The sequence below is a fragment of the Haliaeetus albicilla genome, chromosome 10 (assembly GCF_947461875.1).
Source record: "Haliaeetus albicilla chromosome 10, bHalAlb1.1, whole genome shotgun sequence".
NCBI classification, from domain to species: domain Eukaryota; kingdom Metazoa; phylum Chordata; class Aves; order Accipitriformes; family Accipitridae; genus Haliaeetus; species Haliaeetus albicilla.
In genome coordinates this window covers 38,205,468-38,231,078 of record NC_091492.1, presented here as the reverse complement: position 1 = coordinate 38,231,078, position 25,611 = coordinate 38,205,468, and the positions used below count along the sequence as shown (strand labels likewise).

The 25,611-nt window shown below is 41.9% G+C and overlaps 2 protein-coding genes and 1 long non-coding RNA gene across 9 annotated transcripts in view; 1 reads left to right on the top strand and 2 right to left on the bottom strand.

Annotated features, from left to right (window-relative positions):
* Positions 1-2,023, bottom strand: part of CLTCL1 (clathrin heavy chain like 1) — a 37,238-nt gene extending 35,215 nt beyond the window's left edge. For 2 of the 6 annotated variants that reach the window (XM_069795081.1, XM_069795085.1), the window contains exon 1: positions 1,783-2,020. In XM_069795081.1, the coding sequence (XP_069651182.1) occupies positions 1,783-1,824 (42 nt within the window). In that variant the 5' untranslated portion in view covers positions 1,825-2,020. Of the gene's footprint in view, positions 1-1,782 lie in introns of all 6 variants that reach the window. The other 4 variants (XM_069795086.1, XM_069795083.1, XM_069795084.1 and 1 more) reach the window with 4 other exon arrangements.
* A 266-nt stretch (positions 2,024-2,289) lies between these two features.
* On the top strand, positions 2,290-20,559 carry LOC138687473 (uncharacterized). 2 transcript variants are annotated; one of them, XR_011326667.1, is made up of 3 exons: positions 2,290-2,928; positions 10,881-11,064; positions 20,432-20,559. It is a non-coding gene; the product is annotated as an uncharacterized lncRNA (long non-coding RNA). The 2 variants fall into 2 exon arrangements; XR_011326666.1 differs by lacking the exon at positions 20,432-20,559 and adding an exon at positions 12,981-15,395.
* SNAP29 (synaptosome associated protein 29) lies at positions 15,527-25,311 on the bottom strand. Its single transcript, XM_069795078.1, has 5 exons — positions 25,035-25,311; positions 23,539-23,735; positions 22,694-22,779; positions 21,512-21,616; positions 15,527-19,802 (listed from the first exon to the last, which is right to left on the bottom strand). The coding sequence occupies exons 1-5, from the start codon at positions 25,260-25,262 to the stop codon at positions 19,645-19,647; spliced, it is 774 nt and encodes a 257-aa protein (XP_069651179.1). The 5' UTR covers positions 25,263-25,311; the 3' UTR covers positions 15,527-19,644.
* Between the last annotated feature and the right edge of the window lie 300 nt (positions 25,312-25,611).

Here is a 25,611-nt window from a genome sequence, read left to right as displayed (position 1 = left end):
CCTACTCCTCTATGCAACCTCCATGCTGGGGAAAAGTCTTTCAAGCAGAGGTTTAGTCCTTTCGCCAAGATCAAATTATTTAAGAGCAAAAGCAGGTGGTAGCAAAAAATAGAATATGACTTCAGTACAAATCCCCTGAAAATTTGCTAGCCCCCCCCCCAAGAGAAGTACCACAATGTTAATATTGGCAGTGTTGCAAGACACACCACACAACACTAGCTATCACAGAAACAGTCATTTGATGTGCAAAGCAGCACATTATACCTATGACATATTAGGTGTGATGTTCTCTCATCATTATAGTATAGACCAAACACAATGAGCAGGATTGGTCACATTTGCTAGTTTTAAATTGTAAGAACTATATGCTTCTTTCTAAGAAGAGTCTGATGTCAAAACCACTTTGACCCCAAGTTTCTTCCTCAGACAGCTGTACTGTAGCTCTTAGGAATTCATTTGAGGTTACTACAGACACTGCCATAGTGGACATTGGCAGGGAAGGAGGGGAAGTGACAGTATAGTTCTTCTTCACTATGTTAAACTCTCTTAACCCATGACAACTCTGAGACGACAGGTGTGTCTGCTCCCTTGGGCACAGAGATCAGGTATTTCTGGAGTTCCCTAGCCCTGTCACTGTTTTTCAGGATAGGACTCCTTCCGGAGCAACCAAGACAGTTCTTCCAGTCAAGCAGAAAAACACTTCCCAAAGGGAGCTAAAGTGGCAATAACCATTTCTGAAGCTGACATGCTTGAAGTGGCACAAAGTCCACACCAATGGATGATACCCAGTTCATATTTTTAAATGGATGCCTGATTTGACAGAAGGGGCGGTACAGAGACAGAAGGATGACTTGCCAAGTCCACTTCCTGTTCTCTCATTCATTTAGCAAATTCCTTTAATTCCTGCCTCAAACTGCATGTTCAGAGACTGCTGTTCTCTCACTCCATTTACAACCCTCCCTCACCACCAGTTCACAAGGAAACAGATAAACCGGTTTGTCTGTGCTGCATCCATTAGTCATGGATCTTTTCCAACGCTGGCATTATGGTTTTCACAGGCTATTAAGAACAGAACTATGTCATTTTCAGGGAGGGGTTTTTTTAAAATATTGTTATGTTTGGAAGGAGGGACGGAGGCTGTGCGGCTTCCAAGTTCAAATGGTTTCTTGCACCTCATCTCACCAATTTCCTCCCAGTTCGCAGCTGCACAGAAAGAGGCTCCCAGGAACCTCCGCGATCCGGAGGCTGACGGTCGTTTAGGCAAGAGAGAAAAACCTCGATCCCTCTCCAAGAATAAAGCGCCCACCTAAGCTGAGACGGGGGAGCCCCCCGCGGTCCCCGGGGCGAGCAGCCCGGCTCCGGCGCCTCCCCCTCCCCGGAGCGGGAGGTCCCTCAGGCGGCGAGTGACTCTGCACAAATCGCGGCGGCTCCGCACGCCGCGGAGAGGCAGCCCGGGGGATGGACGGACGAACGGAGGCGGCAGCCGGGGAGCCCGCACCGGGAGCGGGCTCGGCCCTGGGCGCCTTCCCGCGGCGCCCAGCGGGACGGCGGCCCGGCACCGGCGGAGAGGAAAGGCGAGAGGGTCCCCCGCCACAGCGGCGGCGGCGGGAAGGGGTCCCGCGGCCCGGTGTGTCGTCGTCCCCCCGCTCCCCAACCTCCCCTCAGCGCGCCCCCAGCCCCGGATAGGCCGCGGCCTCCCCCCCTCTCTGAGGGACGGGGTGAGGCAGAGGAGGGGGAGTCCCGTCCCTGCGCTCCCCACCGCCCCCTCCCCCCTCCGCTCACCTGGAAATGCTCCTGGAAGCGAATGGGCAGTATCTGGGCCATGGCTGGGGAGGGAGGGAGGGAGGGAAGGGGGGGGAAGAGGGCGAGCTCCCCGGGGCAGGGGCCGGCGGTGGCAGCAGGGCAGGCGCTGCTGCACCCCACACGGCGGCGGGGAGGAGGGGAGGGGGAGGCGGCGCAGGCGCAGTGCCCTCGCTGGGATGGCGCCCCAGCGGGTTCGCCTCCCTTTTCTGCCTCAGCTCGGGGCCGCTCACTCCGGCGCCGGGATCACTCCGCACCTCAGCAGCCTGCCAGGGTCTCCTCAAATAGTCCCTCCCGCAGTGCTTCTTCCCCCCCGCCCCATAGCCCCCGCCTCTCGCCCGCCCTCACCCCCCCGCCCCCCGCCCCCCCCGCTGAGTGGCAGGGCTGGGGAGGGGGCTCCGAGGAAAGTGGGGAGGGGGGGCTCCCCCCTCCCCGGCTGCAGCCAGCGGAGAGGGGCGGGAGGGGCTGTCAGAACCCCAGGTATCCTTCCGCCGCTGCCACACGCACTCACGTGACCCGGCCCCCTCCCCGGCTCCCCGCGGCAGCGGCGGGCGGTGGGTGGGCGCTGCGGTCCCTCACGGCCCTGCCCCGCCGCCCGCCTCACACGGACCCTTCCCCACCGAGAGCTCCTCCCGCCCTTCCCCACGGCAAGGGGCGGAGGTGCCGGGGGTGATGATGCTCCTCTCAGGGCTCCGGGGCTCCCGCCGCGGGTGAGGAGAAGGGCAAGGGGCTCGCAGGCGCTGCCCCGCCGCCCGGCTGTGGCCCTTGGTGGGCCCTGAAGGGCGGGAGCAGGCCCGCTCCGTGATGGTCGGGCCCCGCGGCCTGCCCCAGCACCTGCCGTCGTGGCTGGTTGTGGCACAGAGCGGCTGGCGTCCTCCTCGGGGTGGACACCGGCTCGTCCTGGCCCCAGGGGAGCAGAGGGATGCGCGGCCTTTCACAGTCGTGGCCCCTGGCTCGGGGCATGAGGGCCAAGGGCAGCCACAGCTTCTCAGCAGCTCCTGGGAGCCCCGAGGGGCTCAGCCGATGCTTGGGTCCGGCTCGGTCAGACGGCATGGCTGCCCACTGCCCTCGGCCCACCGAGAGATGGTAGCGCCACGTGGGCTTTGTCACCTACTGCCGTGCCCGAAGGTAGGTGAGGAGTTTTATGACCGGTTATCAGGTATGTTTGAAGAGCCATCCTGCTGTTCTGCCCTGTTGAATTTCTAAATGGAAATAGGGTTCCTTGCCTGGAGAGTTGACATCGTAAATTGGAAAGTTACTGAATAACCAAGAAGTGAGGGGTCCAACATGCAAGAGGTATACACCTGGTTTTTTTCTACCCTCACTCCTAGTCAGCCCATTAGCATCAGATGAGGGAGGTGAAGGTAACGTTACTGCTATTATGTTTCTCCTAAATTACAGTAATCCTTCGAGATGGAAACTGCTGCGGTGTTGCTAGCTCCAGCAGTTTTATCCAGAGCATCATGGTGTTCACATTTCCTGGAGAGCCCAGCTCTGGGAAGCACAAGATTACAGGAGAATCTCTGATTTAATTTTTTATAAATTAGTTTCTCATGCTGTGGTTTGCAAAGAAAAGCTGAACAAGGGACCCCTGAAGACTCAAAACCAGAAGGCAGATTAAAACAATTCCAAATATATTACAATTTTAAACCTCATTATTTTTACTTAACCTCATTCATTTTTAATACATAGAGCTGGGAATTTCCAAAACTGGGTTAGGTTTCCAAAGGAATCGTAGGCATGGCTCTACTGAGACACCTTGGTTCCTAGTGGTGCACACAATTGCAGGCTGCAGCCATGGGGACCTCTTTGCCACGTATGGGAGATCCGAAGGTCTGCAGCTGGACTGAGGAAATCCTGAACAGCTCATTGAACAGGTGGCAGAAGGTGCTGGGACTGAGGTGCTGCAACAGCCCCATCCCTCAGGAAATCGGGGATCTGTAGCTGTCCCCAGAGGACTCGCAATTGGGGTTAGGCACCAAGGTCTGTTCTCTCAAAAGCAAGCAAAAATGGAGCTGAGGTGGAGACAACTTTTCTTTACATGGTCTCAGAAGTTTGAGTAGCATCTACTCCGCAGGTTGGTTAGTAGCAGTTTATTTATGGTGGATTAGCTGTATCAACTTATAAATGAGGGCAAGTCAACAGTGCTGCAGAGGCAAGACCATCAGTGGGACATCAGGACATGATCTGTCACCAGCCCATTTTGGTATAATGAAATTGTTCTGTGTTTGCTTCTGTCAACTGCCCTCCCTCACAATTGCTTTATGGATGCTAATTATTTATATCCAGAGCTCCAATTGCTAGCTTTTTCTTTCTAATTTATAGCTAACTAGCTCTGTTTAAAAAAAAAAAGCGAGCCACAGACTTTCATCATTTATTTAAAAAATGAAGTAGGACCTCTTAAGTAATGTGAATAGTTATAGGTTATATATTTTTATATTATTTATATTTTAAAGAAAATTGTGACAAAGGAAGGAAACAAGTTTGTCTCTGAGACATCTTTATTAGCAAGACTTAGAAATGCACAAAAATCACTGTGTACTGTGTACAATCACCCTTAGTAGTCTGGCACTAAACTGTGGACGTGAACTAGAGAGATCACTGGCTAAGGAAATCAAGGCTCTTTTAAAGTATAATTAAAATTAAAGGTCTGTTATATTTCTTCAATCCAGTTTTAATAATATAATGCTTCATGCTCACTCCCAGCTGGCCAAATCCTAATTACAACATCCCATAATTTCCGTAGTAAAAAAAGCATCTCACTTTATGTTAAAGTGCTTTGCCACACTTGGTCTGCTGAGGTCTTTCTCATTTGTACCTTCTTTACGCTGTTCTGTGTTTAAATATCTGTTCTTTTTAACACCTGGCTTTGCTGGGAACAAGCGTTAGATTCTTTGCAAGTGTGATCAGCTCTGAAGAGCTAGCTGATAGTGTTTGAAATTTTGACACGAATAAAAAAAATGGGAAGAGTATTTTGCCATCTTGTCTCCACTTTGCAACTAGCTGAGCTTCCATAGCTAAAGAAACTGACCTCTGTATAGTCAGCTGTGTACATGGATGTTTTAACTGAGTCTTTCGACCTTGTTTTCTATATTTAGTTTGGGATCTCTCAATGGAAAGGCAGTACTGGCCTTATTTAAGGTATTTCTCCTACAGTCTATAGTCTATCAAAAGGAAATGTAAAGGGTCTCAAGTCTCTAATTCTTTGCTGCGCTAGCACCCCTCTGATTAGCTGCTACTCTCTTCCTCCTTTATAAAAGGCAGAGCCACAGCACTTAGCAGCTGAGAAGAGTGTAATCCCTAGCAATCCTTTAACAACGCAAATGGAAAAGCTCCTAGTAAATGTTTCTCTATTTTTCAGAGGTTGCTCTCCTCCAGATGTTCTGTTTTCTGGCTCCTCCTATGGACGGCAGCCTGATGCTCTCTTTCAGTCTTTGAAAACAGCCCTGAGAAGAGCTGCATTTTTGCCTTGGAGAGGCTGTTATTTATATGGAAAAATGTTGTATGTATTGTGGATGTTCCTAGTCTTCTTCCCACAGAATCAGCCAAGGAAGTCTCACTGGAAAAGCAGTGTGCATTTCTCTTAAGTGTTCCTCTTGGAGTCTTGCTCCACAACATCAGTTCAAATCACAGTTTAAATACAGAAGTGTTCAATTTGCAAATGTTTGGCCACTTTACTGTTTTGATTAAAAAAATAAAATTGCACTGGCATATATTCTGGCCTATATGAGAGAGCATCCACTTCCTGACAGCAAGAGACCTGCCTGAGTGTGAACAAGTAAAACTTTAAGTGACCTGGAGTCTGCAGGTTGGACTTGCACGTCCTTGCAGCTGACCACTACAAACTACTGGAGAGCTCATGTGCGTGACACAGCATTGAACGCAGAATGTTTTATCTGCATCTGTTCCCAGCTGTATGCTGACTGGCACCGACTGAGTGTCAATGTTTTGCCTAACAGATAAATGCAAACCTTAGGAACGCTGTATCAGCAGTCGCAGCACAAAGATGTTGTGGTGCAGCAACGACAGAGGGTCACAACTCCAAAAGTTCTGATTTGGCCTCTCGCAGAGAAAATTGACATTTCATGCATCCCAAGGCGCTCACTGACTGCCCTGTTTGCTTCAGGATCCAGTTTGAAATTGTACTCCTTGTTTTTCAAACCACACCCTCACTCCTTGGACTTCTTTCCAGCTTGTCTCCTGGAGACAGTGGAGCCCTCCCTTTTCCTCCCGTCTGTCTCCTCTCTCTCCTTTCAACAGGCTCCTCACTGCTGAGTCAAGAACTGACTCCTCTCATCATCTCCCATCCAGAACTGACTCCTTGTACATGTCCTGCAGTCATTCTCCATTTTAGTTAAAAATTCCATTCAAATAATGTTCTTTTCCCCTGTAATTCAATTCTCCTTTTTCCATCTGTTCTTCTTATTGAATGCATAACTCTGGGTCATACAAAGCACTCTGAGGCTCTGGATGAGTTTCTTCTGTGGTTTTTGTAAGGCATTGCGCAAGCTCCTGAGAGCAGACTGGTAAAAATTGTAATGTTTTTGAAGAAATGATTTGAAATGTAAAGACTTTGTTGCGGAGTTGTTTAATGTCTAACTGTTTAATGTTTAAATTCCCTCTAGTTCTTTCTCTGGCAGGAGAATGTTGTTGTACACACTTAGCATTTAAAGGAAATCCCCTGTTATGGTGGATTTAACTCCTGACATGTTCTTGATAAAGGTCACTTTATGAATTTAGTTTGGTATGTGAAGCCCCATCCTGTATTCCCTGTGCATGGAAAGCTCTGCTGGAGATGACAGATTCTCATAGCATTTAATGTCAAAATGAACAGAAGTGTCTAGAGGCAGTAGCAGTGCAGGCTGGAGGCCTTCAGATTCCCCACAGAGCTAATGCCATGATGATACATAATTTACTTGTAACTTGCAGACAATATGCCCATCGTTTCTCCCAGAAGCATTTCCATTTAAAGAAGCCATTTCTGTCTGCCTTTGTGCAGTGCGTTGACGTTCATGCTCTCTGTGCATTCATACAGTCATTTGGTTCTTCTCTGGACACTTGCGTTCTCCAGGGTTTGCAGCACAGATGCTGAATTACTTGCACGGTGATATATTAGCTGAAATTGCAACTCCTCCAGCCCAGCCTTGTAAAAACAGAGGTCTACTGGTCAGTGACGCAAAGCCGAATAAAGGGCATGGGAATCAACGTCTGTCTTCAAAATCATGACAGATGGGTCAGGGCTGCTTGCTACGTCAACCTTTTTAGAAGCTGAATTCCTCCAGAGTGTTTTCTCTCATCCATCAAGTGGATAGAGAGTGAATGCATTCTTTGAAAATGTAACTAATGGGAAGAAATGAGGTAGCCAATATAAATCAACTGTGCATCTATTGCTAATTTCACTAGCTCTGGAATGACAGAAACCAAGCTACACTTACAAATAGACCAAGTAAAATCTTAGCCTGAATGGTCTGAGTGGTTAAATACCATTTAGGAGCATAACTAGTAAGTGTGCATAAATAGGATATGAGAATAAAAGGCTGGAAAGAACCTGAAGGGGTCTTCTGGTAATTACCTCTGTCCTACAGCAAGACTGAATGAGCCAATGTTTTCTAATTGCAGATTAATAGGGTGATTTGGGAAATGCTGAATATACTGACTGTTAGGCCTTTTAGCTATTTCCTTTGAAATAGACCCTTGACAGGAAAACCTCAGTGTTCATTTTCTTAACGTTATTATATTATCCAGGAAATAGAATAAAGCCAAGAAAAGCGGAAACCCCATTACATTTTAGAGTATAGTAGTAAACCATGCAGATAGTGAACAGACTTTTAATTTTCTATAGGGCCTTTACAACATATTTCCCCTTCTCTTAATCCTGGAAAGAAGCACTCTTTAAATTCATAAGCTATGAATTGCCCCCATCCCCAGAAGGAAACAAGTTTTTTATGACTATGTTTTCCCCATGTTTGCCTGTTTCCTTTTCCCCACCATAGTAAGTTTTGAGACCATTAGCCAAATTTAGCCATATGTGATGGACAGGAATAGCTCAAACATGCTAGATTTCTGCAAGGTTCATGAAAATAGGCAGCCAGAAAGTGGAAAGAGACTTTTATTTAGACGGAATGGCTGAAGTGGGAGTTCAGCCCTTACTGACAAATCTATGAAGCAGTCAACCCAAATCATGGAAAAAAAAAATCTTTGACCAAGGTCTGCACCTTCTTGAATTAGTTTTATTGTTCATGAAATATTTTTGTTCCCTTTCTTTATGCCCAAATTCCTGCTTTTGTATGAATCTGTACTTTTGTCTGCATTAACTTTAAAGATAGGTTCAGAAATCCCCTCCTGAAAACACCATTACTTCCTGAACTATGTTCTCCCCTTCAAAACCAGGTTTTTATTAGACCATGTAATGCTATTTTATGTAACACAAAGGCCCTAGTTTTTTTCTGTCGGCTTGTAGGATTTCAGGAAGCTGAAGATAAGTCACCCTAATTTTCTTACTCATTCTAGGCTTCCTCTGTCTTGAATTGTTTGTGGAACAGGTTTTAACAGAAGTTCTCTGCATTTAATGGTTCTTAATGACATATATAATATGATTTTAACAGACTGGCTTTTCTGGAACTTCAGTCTTAACTAGAATTTTCAGGACACAAACATAATACAAAGCTGTTTCCCAGAGAGGTTCAACAACCATACAAGTTTGCTACCTTTTAAATTTTTGAGAAAATAACAAGCAAGATGGCTGAGCTAGAATAAAATGTAGGTAAGCACAGACTTACGTGCTCAAAGTCCTCATAATGACATGTCTAAACTACCTTTAAAAAAATTCCTACCAGTGCTAGCAGAAGCAATATATAAGCACTTTTGCTACCCTGTTGCTAGAATGAATTTAGATGACACAAGATTAAGACTACTGTGCCCCTTTATGCCAGTGCTTTCAGTGTAACTGATGCTACTTGTATGAGGGATGTTAAATAAAAAGAGAAAACCTCTTGTGCAGAGACAGCCTTAACAAGCACCAGAGGGAATTTACAATCCTATCTTTTTAGAGTGTAGTTAATCTTTTTAGAGATACCTATCTTTTTAGAAACATCTTCCTGAATTTAAAGAGTACTTGGTACTTCCTGCTTTTCTAAAGGCCTGAGAGATGCCCTGCAACATAAAAAAGTGACATCAAATTTTGGCAAACTGTGCTGTTCCAGATACGTAGAATATCTTTAGCAAACATAAAAATGAAAGGGGAAGCATACAAAGTGCTAGTTAAACCATTTATTTAGCATTTTGTGGTCACATTTCTTTGTGGATTTTTGGCCCTCATTGTGGAAAAATGTGATCTAATAAAGTACTAATTTCAAAAAGAATGTGTGGAGGTCCAGTTATGCAGTAGATTTAGTTGCCTGCCTCTTTCTGCACCACACAATACTGCATCCAGGAAGCAAAGGAATGATTTCTAGCCCCAGTGTCAGAATTTTCCCTCTTCCATCATAGCTCTCCACAAGTCATTTGCTCCAACTCAACCAGAGTCTAGTGTGAACACGTTTAAAATTCTGGATCAAGTGAGGCTCTGTAGTCAGAGCACATCAGAAGTGAGTCGTCTTTGTGTGTTTCTATCCATTTCCATTCTGTGAAGACTGAAACATAACTGTTAAGATTAATAAGCAGCTCTTCTTTTGTTTCTTTGGTTGTCCTGGAAGAGGAAAACTGAAGAATTGAAAGAAACTAGTTTAGTGTTAAGAAATAACCACTTTCATGGGCCCTCCCAAAGATCGTTATATATCTGTATGTTTCTCTTCTAGCTCAGAATGTGATGGAGACAGCACATGATATGTTGCCTGATGCAAGAACTATGTTCAGTTAATGCATATTGGCAAGCTTGTGTCCACAAACAGGAGCTTGATTTGCTATGTCTGGGCTGTGACTGATCATACTCATTCAGAAAACGAGCGAACAAATGCCTGTATAAATGTCTGGTAGAATACAGGAAACTGCGTTGAGCTTTTTGATCATTTATTCCAAAACAAGGATGGTCAAATATAGGCCATGGGATTAAAACACAGCCTGAATCCATCTTCATTTGTAATATAGTTAAACATTTTGGAATGGTCTGTCCCTTCCCAGTCCACCCACTCTTGTCAAAAAATGATGCAGTTGGATTTGCTGGTGGTACCAAGATTGTGGTAAGCTATCGGCATGGTCCCTCTGGTTAGTCAGGGCTTCCCGATTTGTTTCACTGGTGTGTTAACCTCCTCAGCTGTTGGATTACAAAGCAACAAGGCAGCATTTATTATACTGCATATCTCAGATACCACTTCCTCTCTATTAATCTCCATTCATAGTTACATACGACATGCAGTATTATTTTCAGCTATATTTGGCTTGCATGTAATCCAACTTTCCAGCTCCTCTCTGTATTATGTAAATACAACAGCAGGGAGAAGCAGCCTTTTGTCCCCTTGTGCCAGGAGGATATGCTGAACATCAACATGGACATGTTACTGAAGACCAAACTGTTTTCTGGAAGTCTGCTCACAGATTTCAGAATCCATCTGTTTTCTGTAGAACGCAGTTATTTAAAGCAGCAAAGTTCACTTCAGAGACATTGTACAGTAGCTGCTGTTTATGTTGATATTTCCGATGAGGCTCAATATTGTCTATTTTCCATTATATCTCAACACTGCCTTTAATTGCCTCTTTCCACCAGATTTACATATTTTCCCTCCCGGCTGTTCACACATAGACTTTCCTTTAATTGGCAATCTTCCAGTCACTCCATACTACAGACAGAGGTACTAAAACAGCAAAGCAGTTGATGAGAGTCAAAATAAAACTACATTATGTTATACTACATGGCCTACAGATGACTGAACAATTAAACAACAGAGCATCTGCGACTCATCACAAGTTCTCTTCCTTTTCTTAAGACTGTTTAAGTACTTTTGGGCAGGTATGTAACAAGGTTATAGAGGCTTAACAAATGTCTCTTCAAATGTTATCTAATTCCATTATTTATCACTACTCCAAGGAAATGTAAGTCAGAATTAATGATTCTCTCAAATACCAAATGAAGATTGTTCTTACAGGAATTGGCTTCATAACCCTGACACTTGAGGCACCTGGGGAAGCAGAGACATTCCCTGGAGATTCACACTGATCATTAACGCAGCCAGACTCAGCAATACATCTACATGTGCCTAACTGCAAAGATATAAGGAAGCTTAATGGTTTTAATGCGATGCTCAACATAAATACACACCTATTTCTTAAGTAAGTACATTCTTGAATTAAGGCTTTAGGTTCTTGCCTTCTAATACACCCAAACCCCACTGCTCTGTCATTGCCAGTAGCTGCTGGCGTCCATTGATACACGGAAACCGGCAATGTGCTGCTGTATCCCACAGTGAAGAGCTGCTTTGGTTGTGCTTTTCATCTTCCCTCACTTGGGCACAGGTGAAGCCCTCAGGCTTCTGGCAGGCTGCCACTGTAAACCCAGCATAGTGCATGTTAGCTTGAGTGGGGAATGAGGCCTCAATATTGCATTTCAAACACTGATTAGTAAAGCAGGCAATTGAAAAAAAGTGTTTATTTAGCTTATAGAGATTGCAGAAAGGAAAACAGCTCTAGAAATTTGAAGCTAGAAATGCAAGAGCAGTCAGGTACATCAGATTCCTAAGAATGAGCTTCCTTCCCACCACCTTCAGCTGCAAGGATGACAGTCTGACCATACTCTCTCAGACATTGTGCTGGACAAGCAGCTGAAATGCAGCTCAACAAAAAGCCATTCAAAAGAGTCAAGAGCAAGGATTCGGGCAATAAAATAAACACCTGGAGATGGAAAAATCCTTCTCCATTTTTCCTCCCACATGTTTTGGAATTATTGTGCCAGGAAATTATTAAATCATACAAATTTCAATAATGAATGCATTTGCTGGATGGCACATGAAATTACTGAGGGATATGGCTAGGGAAAATAAAAATGTTTCAAAGTCAGTAGTGGTGAAAGATCAGATAGAGGAGCTAGACTACAACTTATATGGACTTATGAAAACTCTGCTGGTATGGGAGGATATTCCCTATTGATACAAGTGAGCATTAAGAGGAAGCATGTGCATAAAAAGCAAAGGAATCTGTTTAATGTTTTCTACTGTAATTGAGCACAAAGGTTCCCTGTGATATTTTTGCTCAGCTGGGAAGACTCTGCCACCTAATTAGGAGAGGGAGAAGGCAGACCCACTAAAGCACTTCTGTATCTAGAAGGCCATTTTTATGTCTTTTGAGAACAAGGCTACTTTTGCTGTGCAACAAATCCCAGTTTATAGCACGCTAGAGTTGTTCTGTGGCTTAATAAGGTTGGTGCATTGGTAACAGGACCCTGACAAGCTAGTTTTCCCACCTGCGCTTTGCTTAATGTTGCAGTTCGGTTTTATTTCATTAGATCTTGCTAAACATGTACCAACAAAAATTAACCCATCACTGAATTACTGCAACTATGTCATTTAGGAAAGAACATCCTTCTCTCCATATCACGATACAGTATGTTCTGATTAATATTTTCCATCTGGCTCAGTCACAACTGAACAAGGAGCATGCAGAGGAGAGGTGGGAGGTGGCAGCCAGCAGGCTGGCCATAGCAAAGCAGGCTGCTGCATTGTCACTGACTGTGCTTGTGTTGCCATTCTGAGCACACATGGTGAGGTAGGGAGAATCCCAAAGGCAGAGACCGAGGATTAGCACCCACAAATGCTGCTAGTTCCTATCTATACTGTATTGCTACATGCAGCTTTGGGAATAAAAATAAGTATCAGAAATGTCAACAGCCTATAACACAACAATATACGATGAAGCAGATAAAATGACTTGTAGGTCTCCTCTGCAGTGGTGTTAGCAGCCTAAATTATTTTCAGGGCAGAAGGCTGTGGAACTTTCAATCTGGAATTGTCTCAGTCTCCATCCAATTCCTGCTTTTTAAGAGTTCTCGGCTTTCCACAAGTAACAAGCCCTCGGAGATTCAGTCCTGGTCATCCTGCATGCATTATTCCAGGAGGAAAAATACAGGCTGATGCTGTCCCTCCCTCACAAAGCCTTCTCCATGGGCAGGTGGATGCAATCAGGTTTTAACCTTTGCTTTCTTACATGACAATTTTGTAACCTTACTATTTATATCATACTGCCTCTCTGCCTAGACTTCACTCAAAGAGGGAGGAAACATCCTGTCATCATCATCCAAGAGGACCAGTGGGCAGAGATGTAAACAGATTGGCCAATCCAGACACAAATAGGGCAATAAAGTTAAGGCTATGAAGACCTGATGTTATGAGTGTTGGTATGCAGTAACTTAGTACTGACATTCCTGTGGATCTTACTGGAAGTCAAGAGCAGACTGCATCACCACCCTTTTCAGTTGCTTCACACAAAGGAATTCCTGCAGGATTTTTTCTTTAAAGGCACCCAAACATGCTAGCCAGTAAATACCACCTAGCCAACAAACAGATGCAAACAAACACTGGGGTTGCACAGGAGTTCTAAGAGAAATCTGGGGCTCAAATCTTAGGGCAAGCAAGTCAGATTTTAGACCCTACATAATCTGAACTCAGGATGGCAAAATTAATACACTGATGAGAGCATATTGAAGAAAAGCTCTTCCATTAGCTATTTCTTTCCCATAGGATGGAGAGGGGGTAAATTTAAAAGATGAAAGAGCAAGGAAGGAATTGGGAAAGACATACAAAATGTTCAGTGAAACAAAGCAAACTGTTTGATTAATAAGTTGATTGAACGTAGGGAAAGACTAAAAGTCAGGAATAAAGAGCCTAGCCTTTACCTATTTTACAAAATAGTTAATGTCAGTAAGAAAGTTTGTTGACTAAAACCAAAGGAAAATAATTAAACTGTGTAATTTCTCCCAATAGCTCTAACATACCTGTTTTTAAATTATAAACTTTTTTGGGCAGGGTGTCCAACTCTCTAGCACTGTCAGCACCTGACATACACATTCCAAACTGTATTGTCTTCTTTCTACGCTGAAAGGTTAACACATACAACATGGCCTTGGTGGCTCACTTCATACTCTTGCTGACCCTGGAAGGCTGTGAGATACACTGGAGCTGGGCAAAGGTTTCTTCTAAGCAACAGAAATTCTAGCAGCTTTTTAGAGTGCTGAACTGCAGGCAGAGCTCACCTTTGGCAAACGACTGCTATCCATTAACAGAACAGATTACAATTAACATGGAGGAAAAAGAAGGATCATCTAGAAAGAAGATGCCAAGGAGGTCCATTGTTTTCCCAAAAACATCCACAGCTATAGCTGGAAGCCCATTTTCTAGAAGGTTCTGCCTCGGCAACAGCAAAGTCACAACCCATCTAGACTTTTTATAGCCGAGGCAGGGCTCCAAAGTCACTGTATTTAGAAAACCCTGCTTAGCATTCAGCGATCTTCCCGATCTGGCAGTCTGTTTATTCTGGGGGCACCTCCCTGCTTTCTTTCAAGTGAGCCTTACCAAGCCTTCAGTTCTGGCCCCACTGTAGTTGTTATTCCCAAAATGGGAAAATATGAAGATGTAATGAATTTATTTGGAAGCAAACAAACCAACCAACCACCTACCAAAACAAAATGAAAATTGTAGAACTCCCTCCTAAAACCAAACCTCTTTTCAGAAGCAGGAAAAAGGGAAAAAAGGGGGTCCTCCATTCCAACAGCACCTGCTCTGCCTGGTTTTACATACTTGCATGAGCATCTTTTACCTCCCTCCCCGTTCCTCTCTCATTTCCCAGAAAGGCAGGGACTACACTGTAAGCTAGGAAGTCCTTGAGAAATTGTAAAAGGGTTGAAATGCCTGACCAGCCATAAACAAACAGATTTGTGTGAAATACTCTCCTAAGACTCAGAAACGGATTCTCCATGCAAGCAGAGCAAGCTAATAATATTCCTTGCAGAGATCCAGAATCCACTGCACTGCTCCATTCTCTACCATCTTCCACTGTGCTCTTCACGTTATTTTGCTTTTTCTATATGCAACAATGAAGTGCAAGAGATGGCAGAACTCTCAATTCCCTTTTGTTAGCACAAGTGCAGAAAACTAAGTTTCCAGATTTAAAAAAACCCTGTCTATCTCTCTCTAGCATATTGACTTTCCCTTTTGAGAGCTTTTGTAATAGCACTTTTGAATCTCTGCTTATGAAAATAAACTACTACAAAAAAATTTTCAGAAGCCAGGTTCCTCCCTTCCTATACAGGTAAGAACCTAACCAAAGGTCAGGACATTCTGAAGTTTTCTGCCATCACCAAATTTGGGACCACACAGGAGTATTACGTCCTGTTGGTTTTAAGTTTTCAAGATGGTACATTTTTTTTTGCCTTACTCCTGTTCCACCTGCCTTGTTCACGCATACATCCAGTTTATGATATTCCTGATAATACCAAGCATTATGGCAAGATTACTTTTCAAGCAACATCTTGAATTTTTTTATAATCAGAATTTGAAGTTCTGCAAAAATAAATGCCTGTTTGCATTCCTCTTTCAAGATCTAAAAGAATCTATTCAAGAGTCAAGTAGAAATGTAATGCCCTCTTTTTATTCTCAGAAAACAAAACCCACCAGCTGCAAACTTATTTCCGTTTGGGCACAAACTTAACAGAGTAGATCCAGCATTTTAACATGTTATTATGGAAAAGAAGTGCCAATGAAGTTGTAATCAAAGAATTTTGGGAAATAAATGCAAAAACTCTCCATTAACAATAAGCATCTTTATTGACCCTCTTACCATTCAACACTCATTTCATTCAATCTCCTAAACTGCTGAACTACTACAGTCCAGTTTAGCATTTAAATAAAAGAAAATGTATTTCAGTTTGACTTGTATAAAAAGTGTTATATCTGGGTAGCATAGAATTACAGTACTATTTTAAAAAGCCATAGACACAAATAATCACTACCTGTGATTTTGAAAGTTAAGCCCTATATATTTCAAAGGCAAAATTAAACACATATCTTCCATATGATGTTATGCTTGTAAAAATGCCTACAAAAATCTGTTTGTTCAGAAGGCAGAGCGGTTGGAAAGTATCTTCTATTTCACCATTTAACAAATGATACCACTTCACAAAAACTACTAGGCAGCAAAGTATTCCAGATAAATTTCACACATTAAAAAAACCCTGACACCATATAGTGTCCCAACAATTTCAGCAGGCAAACAGAGTTCAGTACAGCAACAAATCTTTGTAGTACAGACTAAAATTCACCTATGCATCATTTGTTACAATATTTAATTCAATGCTGAGGAAATTTAAAAATCAAATACACCTAGGAATCTAGCAGTCTGATACTGCTTATTCCCACTTCTTTTTTTTCCTTGCTGTTTTTAGAGTACGTCTTCTTATATTTATGTTACAAAGGGTATGCTACTTCCCGGTGTTTAAAACCTCTTCAAAATTTATTAGCAAACTTTGAGATGAAAGAAAATCGCCTTTGATAAAGATGATATAAAATGTTGGGGTTTTTTTGCTATCTTCTTCTGACCTTAATATTAAACTTCTACTCAAGCCAATAAGAATAAAATTAACCAGAGCTATTTTGTTGCAAGGACTCCAATTTCTATGCCAACACGAGTATTTAGACAAAATCATTTAACTTACCAAGTTAGCACTTGAGCGTATATTGAATTTCTTCTGGAATTCCTATACCCTACACAAGGTTAAGTTTTTCAACAGTATCCAAGAAGAAATAAAACTATCTCAGGGAATAGTAAGAAAAGCTACTGAAATACGTCCTTCATAACACATGCAAAATGACATCTCCTGGAAAGGCAAAAATTGTGGGTTTTTCTTCATTTATATTTCCCCTTTCTGCAGGATGGAAAGTTATTTTATTCTAACAAGCAAAAAAATTCATCACTATTACAAAATAGTTTTGTCTCCTCATGTCAGTTAGACTTAAGTTCTTTATCAGCATAAAGCATCTGTGTGAATACTGAGAAAGGGAATTCAGTTTGTAACAGAAATTCATTTATACCCATGCACAGTCTTTCTTCCCCACAAAAGAAATCCAATGTGGGAAATAATCCTTTAAAACAAGCCACTGAAAAAAAAAAAAAAACCAAGCCAAAAATAATACATAAAGCAGGAAAGCCTAAAGCAAAATACATTACTGAGACAGTGAATGGGATTGTTAGAAGAGATGAGAAGTTAGACCTCTGTGTAACTTCCACATGGCTGAGATCCTGGTTTTCTAGTCTGCTTGGATCACGAGGTTCTCAAAGCAGAAAGAGGGATTTATTTTTTTTTTATTCCCCTTCCCTGCCTGTGTTTTTAAAGGCATCAAAGATATCCAGGATGCAGTAAACATTTCATAAGGTTAATACAACTAAAGAGTTGACCAAAAACTTGAGTTCATTTTGTGAAATAAATCAGACTAGAAAAATGGAATAGCTTACATCAGAAAGGCAGCACACTTAACTCTTAAATAAACAAAAATTTTTGCTTGGATTGAAGCTCCACATTTCTTATTACATGTAACACAACCAGATCATCCAGCTACATTTTTTCCTTCATTAGCCATAACTTAGTGGGGAAATTCTGAGTTTACATCCTAGTTACTGAAGTCTTACTTTGGAAAAAATTTAGTTATGAAATGGCTGCATATAGGTGAAGGCAGATTTCACATTAAAAGGAGTGTTATTAATTACCATGCAATTTTTTGGTATTCTCTGTTCTGGAGAGAATTTATACATCCTTTCTAAGATGCAAGTGTTTCTGTTAACCAGCACTGGGATAAGAAGAGAGACAAGTCTTTTCACCCTTTTTATTAAAAGGAGAAAGTCAAATAAGAAACTAAAACAGGTATAATCAAAATTTCAATCTTCCTTCACTGAGGTACTTAACATTTTGAAAACTAATGATTGTATCATTTGCTAAATAAATGTATCAACCATCCTGAGACATCAAATTGTGTCATTCAAATATTTTAACAGAGTAAGAGAATTACTCATGGTATACACCCAAAAAGTTGGATGATACGTTAATAAGGTTTTTTAATGGTTGCAAACAAGCATAAATGACAAAAAGTGAAAATTAAAAAGCAATTAAAAGGTACTCAAAAAGTTCTTGAAGTTTTACATCCCTGGAAAACACTTTTTTTTTTAGGGACTGAAATCAATGACATCAGTAATATAAGGGGAAAAAGGCTCACCTTAAATCTAATTTACAACTCTACTTTGCTAATAATCCCAGGAATAATATTTTTTTAGAATAATACTATGTCCAAGAAGTGTAGCTTTAGTGATTTATTTTTCTACAAGTGAACTTTCAGGAGACAGTAAAACAAGAAAGGCTCAAGATTTCTTTTATCTCCTTAATGACTGGGTGCACTTTGTAGCAAGTGAGCTCAAGGTAACAAATCCCTTGGAAAAAAAAAAGGAAAGGGGAGGGCGTGAATGTGATGTTCATGAAGGATACAAGCTCGATAGCCCTAAACACCAAGGCCTTCCTTTAATTCTTAAGATAATGTGGCACCAGCTCATAAAAGTAACTATCTCTTCTTAGCCACTCATTGTCATTTGTGATAGCAAGTGTTGCAATACTGACACAGGGCCCTTGGCCTCTCCAAACCAAAATAACATTTGTTTTCAAGACAGCAAGTTCTCATTGTCATGTCTTCAAGTTGGAGCAGAATTGTAATTATTTTGTTCTACAGTAATACTTACAAAAGAGTATAAAACAAATTGGAAGGCCCACCTTGTATCCGGAAGACTCAAAAACAGTTTTGAGCTTTTCTTCATTTGCAGAAACTTTTCATACCTGCTAAGCCAATGCGGAAGTATGTGAGCCATAGCTCAGTTTCTTAAAAACAGTCGCATTACCTAGGAAAACACAGCATCTGCTCAATCCCTAATCACATTTGAAATGTTAAAGAACAATCTCCTATGATCTGTTTGTGCAACATCAGACCAACTGTCCATTTCTAAAATGGAAGCTATTTTTCAAATAACCACCTAACTGAATAAGCTGAGAAAGAGCAGAGAAAAAAAGCAGATAGTGGCAATTTCTACAAAAGAATCTTTAAGAGCACATACCTTTAAGTCCTGATTTTGTAACCCAAATTTTTTGGGTCACTGTCAATCAACATTTCTTGCAGACTGTAAGATACCCTTAGAGAGCTTTACTGAAAATACTGTAAAGGTGATAGCATTTTGTGACCCAAACATAAAAACCACAGTTCGTGGATCCACCATTTGGCAAAAGTCATCTTAGGAAAGGGAACACGTACAAGATATTATCATTACTGCACGACACCCTTGATATTTTACAACTTCCACAGAACAGTTCGTTCCTTAAGCCCCAGAAGTGCCAGAGGACAGTCACTTCAAATTATTTTTACAGCTGGAAATCGGCATTTTTTTCAGAATTTAAAATAGCTGTAGGTAAACAGAATTAGCAACATTTGTTCTGAACAAAGCAGCACATTCTGTTCCCCCTGCCCCCTCCCCAAAACAGAAGCAAAGTGCAGTTACTTCTCTCATCACAGCTCCCAGGCCAAGGACACTGAAGCTTTGTAGATTGAAAATTCCTCCACGCACATGACGCACAGTTATACAATTGAGCAGGGCATCCAGCACAAAAGCATTTACCAAGTGCTGAGAGATTTTACTCAACCTGCACTTTTCCTGTGTACATTAGGAAGAAATTTAAGGTATTAAGCTGCACTTAAGATTATGCAATTTTAATGACAACAAAATCAATAACATATCAGAAAAAAAGAGAAACAGATACTGCCCAAGATTTTAAGAGATTGGTTGAGCTAAGACATCCAAGAAGAACTGATGCCAGACAAAAAAATTTTTAAAAACCCTTTAAAGTTGTCGGACTTTTTTATCAGTGCTTTTAATATTGACGTCCAGTGTCTCTACTTTTTTTGTTAGCCGATCCAGCATATCATCTTGCTCATCTATTTCTGTCTGCAGACCAAGAGCTAGGTTTTTCAGACGACTCAACCCAGAAGACATCTCATCTGTCAACAAAGAAAAGGACCATAAGGAATCAAAACAGTACAAAGCATAATGTTTAAATGGAAACTATTCAGGATTCCCTCTTCTCCAAAACCCTGGGTTAGAAAATGTTAAGTTACAACTGCTGAAGTGTGAGTGTTCTTCTCCAATAGTGGAAGCACTGATATTTTAATACATCTACCGCATTACTACCAGAAATAATCACATCCTCCTTTTTTCCCCATTACAAGTTAACTACAAATGCTTAAAACCAGATTGGATCTTTATAAAACAACATACCCTGTAATGTACTTTTCACTTTAAAAAAAATTATTTTACAGAAATTTCGGTACATCTTTTCTCAGTTCAGTATACACACTACCTCAGTTGTTTTTCTTTAAACTTCATGCAGAAATATCATAAATACACTGTGGATTTAAGCACTTAGTTATTTCACATAGATGGAAAAATCTCATTTCCAGATTTTCTAATTTGCCTACAAGGAAACTATTTTATTGCATGATTGATCAGTATAAATGCTTTTGAGGCTAGTAAGTTTTGCACTGCTTGGGAGTAGAACAAATGCACTTCCACTAACTCTTATGCTTGACTATTTCTCTTTGATCTATTCCTTCCTATCTTTTCTTTCTAGGTCAGCTAAACAGTGACACATGTAAGCAAAGAGACACTTTGTATATATGCTACAGAACAAAGGAAGACAAAGTCAGCTGAATGGTTTTGGGAAGTAATAAAACAAATGCAACAAATTCACAAATTAAATATTTAGTGCCTTTTGATTATTCTATCTTCTGCAAAACATATTTATTTCAAAGCCTGCGCACAGTTACAAATTCTTTGGGTCCAAACTAATGTACAATTTAATATGCGAGTTTAACTGTCAGTTTGGTAAGTTGAATGCATCTTTCAATGTAAGTGGTAAGCTTTAGAAAAAGAGGTAGTAAGTATCCATACTGGTATAATCTGAATGTCAATTTGAAGCAGTATTTCCTTATTAATATTACTAGTACCTGCTTAGTAGGATTTTTCAGAATGGATGGATAAGCCTGCTTGTCCCAGTGATATTCCAGTCAATTTATAGGATGATTCAAAGAAACATTTTCCTATCCTGAATGCAAGTGTTACGGGATACTTCAGCACCATTTCCTCATTCAAATGACAGAGACGTGCTAGCATATTCACATTTGGTAAGAGTGTCTTCCTTATTGTCAATGTATGATGTAAGAGGACTCATGCTTTTGGTATGGGTTTTTTTTCCCCCTGGTCTCTTTGCTCAGGGACAGTTCAAAATCTAACTATTTCTAAAGCACAAGCACGTTGCAGAAGAGTTGAAGTATAGATGCCAATAGCATATAAGTTTCCACAGATTTATACTAGTCCAGGCAGCCTAGCCAGCTTGTTTCTGGCTGGTTTCACATGAAATGCATTTCTAACTCAGATTTATTACTAATATTTGCAAGTAGTTGACCCACAGACATCCCACAGCATTCTACCATTCAAATAATGTATGTCTCAATCAAACTTTGGACTCTGCCATGTAGATAGTTTTGAACTGCAGAATACAAGCAAATTATTTTTTTTTATCATCAAATTTCACATATGAGCTAAACAAAAAAGTGTTTGTTGGCAATATATTACTTAGTAATTTACTCTGGCTTGAGAGCCAAAAATTGAAAATTGTACTACATCAAACAGCTTCAATTTTTTCACTTACCTAAGTTGTTATCAATTTTCTGGTGGTAAGCTCGCAGGTGTTGGTTCTTTGGATAGGAATCCCTTTGCACTGAAGAAACGAAATCTGCTTTGCTGAAATCATTGTCTGTTAAGAGTATAAAATACAGAATATTATATAATAAAAAAAGCTAGGAAGAAGAGGCTTTAAAGTTTTAGAAGGGCTATTAAAAATTAGTCTGACCACAGCTGCCATGTAATCACATAACCTGTTAGCAGGAATATCAAAAGTAGTCCACCACCACGATCTACAGGGCACCCCTCAAGATGAACAGTTAAGTTACAATTATTCTTTTTTGGGCTGCCTTTTGTAGTTCTACTAGATAGTTGAGAGAAAAGAGGAAAAAAACCCCAGCCATCCAACCAACAAAGCAGGTAGGTTAGTAACTTCTACCAGCAGTTAGCATTCCCCCAGGTCAAGCCACCAGAGAGTTATTTCTGCCCTCTACTGGACAGACTTTTAATATTATATGGAGTGGAATGCAGATTAATGGTACCAAAAAGCATTTCTTTACTTACAGAACTACAACTATAAAGATATCCTACTGCTTTCTCACTCTTACTAAACTAAGTAATTGAACCTCACTTTAAAAAGGAACAGTTACTTTGTACATAAAAGTCATCATGGAAGTTAACGCATTGTGAGAACGGGGAACAAGACCAAACCCCGTACGCTTCCTTGCGTGAATCAAGTAATGACTTCAGTATGAAGGTTATAGTCCATGTTTGAAATAACAGGGAAAACATATCTGAAAACTATGACAAATGATGGTTAAAAAGAAGAAACTCTGAATAGATAAATTAAAATTTTGGCAAACATAAGACAAGGCTGCCTGCACCTTGTGTGGATTCTTGGCTATAGTCTCCTCTGTGCAAATATAAGCACTGGATGCTTTTAAAGTCTTCAGTGGATATAGCATAAATCCCCCACAGGGAGGGCTAAATAAAACCCATATCCAAGTAAAAAAAATTGCACATCTTCAGTATGGGCATGAAGAATTTTAGGGGAAACAATTCCTTAGAATTCAAAGCCATGAAGTCTGGGTTACATTAGGCAGCAACGTAAGTCAGCAGTTGGGCCAGCTGAAGGGTCTCTGCCTTCACCACTGTGCAAGTTTGCCCCATGTTGATGATAGACATTCAATGTAAAGTAAAGTTAACAAACCTGAATTATCTAGCTTCCTTAAATTTGGATGACTTTCCTGGTATTTTGACTCTTGTTCTTTACTAGACATCATTGCTTCTTTTAATCTAGTAATAAAGAGAATAAAAAGAAAACATTCTTATGGACCACAGGCCTCATTCTGAATCTGTTAAAGAAGAACAGGTATCAAATTTTGCAAGAGCAAATTTGTTAGACCTGATCCAAAATGTTCCTTTAAAATGAACTACTAGCATTTGTCTTCAGTGAAAGCAGAACTGGTTGCTTTAGTGCTGAAAATAGTGTATGGAAACTTTGATACCAAAACCCAAACTGTATCTTCCATCTTGGAGGCAACCTACTCCTTTTCTCTAGTGGAGGATGGAGGGGGAAGGGAAGGAAGAAATCAATCCATGCAGCATTACCAGGCTTTACATAAATTTCTCAGCTGAAGAGAGACAAGTACTGTAAGACACAGTAATTCCACAGCAATTAATTTTTATTTACATCTTTTAGTAGAAGCTAGAGAAATACACACAATATTTAACTGGAAGCATGTCAATGCTACAAATCATGATTCCCTGATAAGACTAAAGTAAGCATGATAATTCAGAAGACTCTGAAGAATTACTTGTGTAATTGGGTGTAATTGTTTGATTAATTTCCCAGAAATATGAAGTTACTCTTACCACTACAAATATAAACAAAAGTAAAAATCCTTTTCTCAGAGTTAAAGGAAAAAGGGAGCTAGACACCATCTCAGGAGTTTACTTGACAGAATCAACAGATCTTTTAAGTTGTGATTTTCTGGTGACATTTCAGAGATGCCACGGGAGATAAGTCCCAAGTAAAATGTTTATTTTACTTACCTACTGTTAGCATAATATTCAGGGGTTCCATTCTGCTCTGGCTTGCTCTCTGGAGGTTTGGCTTTGAAGTAGTTTACCAAGCCCCCCCAAACACTCTTAATGCTATTTATGTGCCTTTGACTAGTCTTCAAGTCCTGGTCCATTTTATCTACCATCTGTTCTGTACGCTTCAGGGCCTCTCCTTGACGTACAAGCTCCTAACAGGTATTGACAGAAAAAAAGAGAAGCTAGTAAAGCCAAGATAAACTGAAATATCAAACATATTTAATAGACACTATAAAGAAAAAAACATAGTTCCTTCATCCCTGTAGATTATTTCTAAAGTGATACAGCTTTTTCACTCATTCCTCTTCCTCCAGGGCATTTCAATGAAGAGCCATAGCATTAACCAGCTATAAAATCCTCATCACTAAGCAATGCCAGGTTCCTGACACCTACTCCAAACAGCACCCAGGAATTTTCTGTATTGTCTTTCTGTCAGGTTGACATTTGTATCTCTTCTTGATGGAACAAGTATGGCACCAGATGGGTGATTTAATAAAAATGCAAAGGTTTATGGCAGGGAAATGAGCAAGTAGAACTATTTCTAGTTGTGAATGACACCTTCATTGGTAAGGGATACTATTTTCATATTACTGGGATGTTCCTCAAAATTTAGAAACAGAATAACCAAAGGAAATAAACATAAATAGAATTTTTTCAAGTATGAAATAATTAGCAGGAATAATCTTTAGCTAATACTAACAGTGCGGGATTTAGAAATTGTGCAGCAGCACAAACACTGTTCCAAAGTAATCCAAAGATTAATTCTGGCAAGAAAGCTGCCTGCAGCTAACACTAGTGCAAAATAAAGAACTTGTGTACATATACGCTCTAAACTTTGGGGAATTCTAGTTGAATATTCCTCCCCCCTGCCCCCAATAAAGCAGCAAACACATACAATTCAAGTTTTACAAGGAGCCCTGTGTTAAGCCTAAATTCTTGATTCCTCATTTGTGCTTTTCTGGACACACAAATCACGAGTCTGCAAGTTCACAGAAGTGCCACTGAGAACTACTGCAGCTTGTGGATGCTCTTGGGTTAATTTAGGCAGCCGCGTTACTAATGTTCAAAGAAACATTCCATTAAGAGGTGACACGACGGACAAGAGCTTTATGAGCGACGTCTCCGGGTATAAACTCTTTTCTGAAACAAGGCCAGAAGAATGAAGGAAGTGATTAATCGGGATGAAGCGAGCACATCACAAACAACAGGGCAGGCTCTTCATTTAATCAACAGAGCTGCTGAAAACTTTTCAGTCAGAAAAAGATGGGCATAAATGCCATTAATAAGGCTTAGTAAGAGTTGTAAAAAGCAGCTGAAGGCACAGCTGAGTCCCAGCCTCAGGGCTACACATTTAGCGGGGACCTAACTGGCATTTTTTCCTCACGGCCCCGCTCCCGGTTCGCCCCCACCCCGTCCCCCGAGCGACGCTGCCCCGCGGGGCCGCGACCCACCTCGGAGGCGGCCACGCCGATCCGCTCGGACTCGTAGAGCAGCGACAGGGAGCGGGCGGTGCTGTCGGCAGTGGCGGCGGAGCGACGCAGCACCTCCTGCTGCAGGTACCGCTGCCGCTCGGCGCCGCCGCCCGCCTCCCCGCTGCCCCTCGCCGGCCATGTCACCGCCGCCTCCTCCTCCTCCTCCTCCTCGGCGAAGGGGTTGTAGCTCCTCGGGAGGGCCGACATGGTGCCGCCGACAGCGGGTCGCGAAGGAAGCCCCCTCAGCCGTCGCTCCTCAGAGAGCGAACCGGACCGGACCGAACCGAACCGGGCCTGCCCCGCCGCCGAGCCCCCACCCCAGGCCGCGGCCCGCTCCGCTCCTTCCGCCCACAGGCCGCCGCCCCGCCCCGGGGCGGGGCGAGCGCTCCAGAGCACTGCTACGGGATACACCGTTGCTAGGAGGAACCACTGCGACGGCACGGGGGGTGGGAGGCGTGGGGGAGCCGGGCGCGCCCATTTGTAGAGCGGGGCCTGGGGGCGGGCGGCGCGGCAGGGAGGGCGGGTTACAGGCGAGGGGCGGGGCGGGGAAACCTAC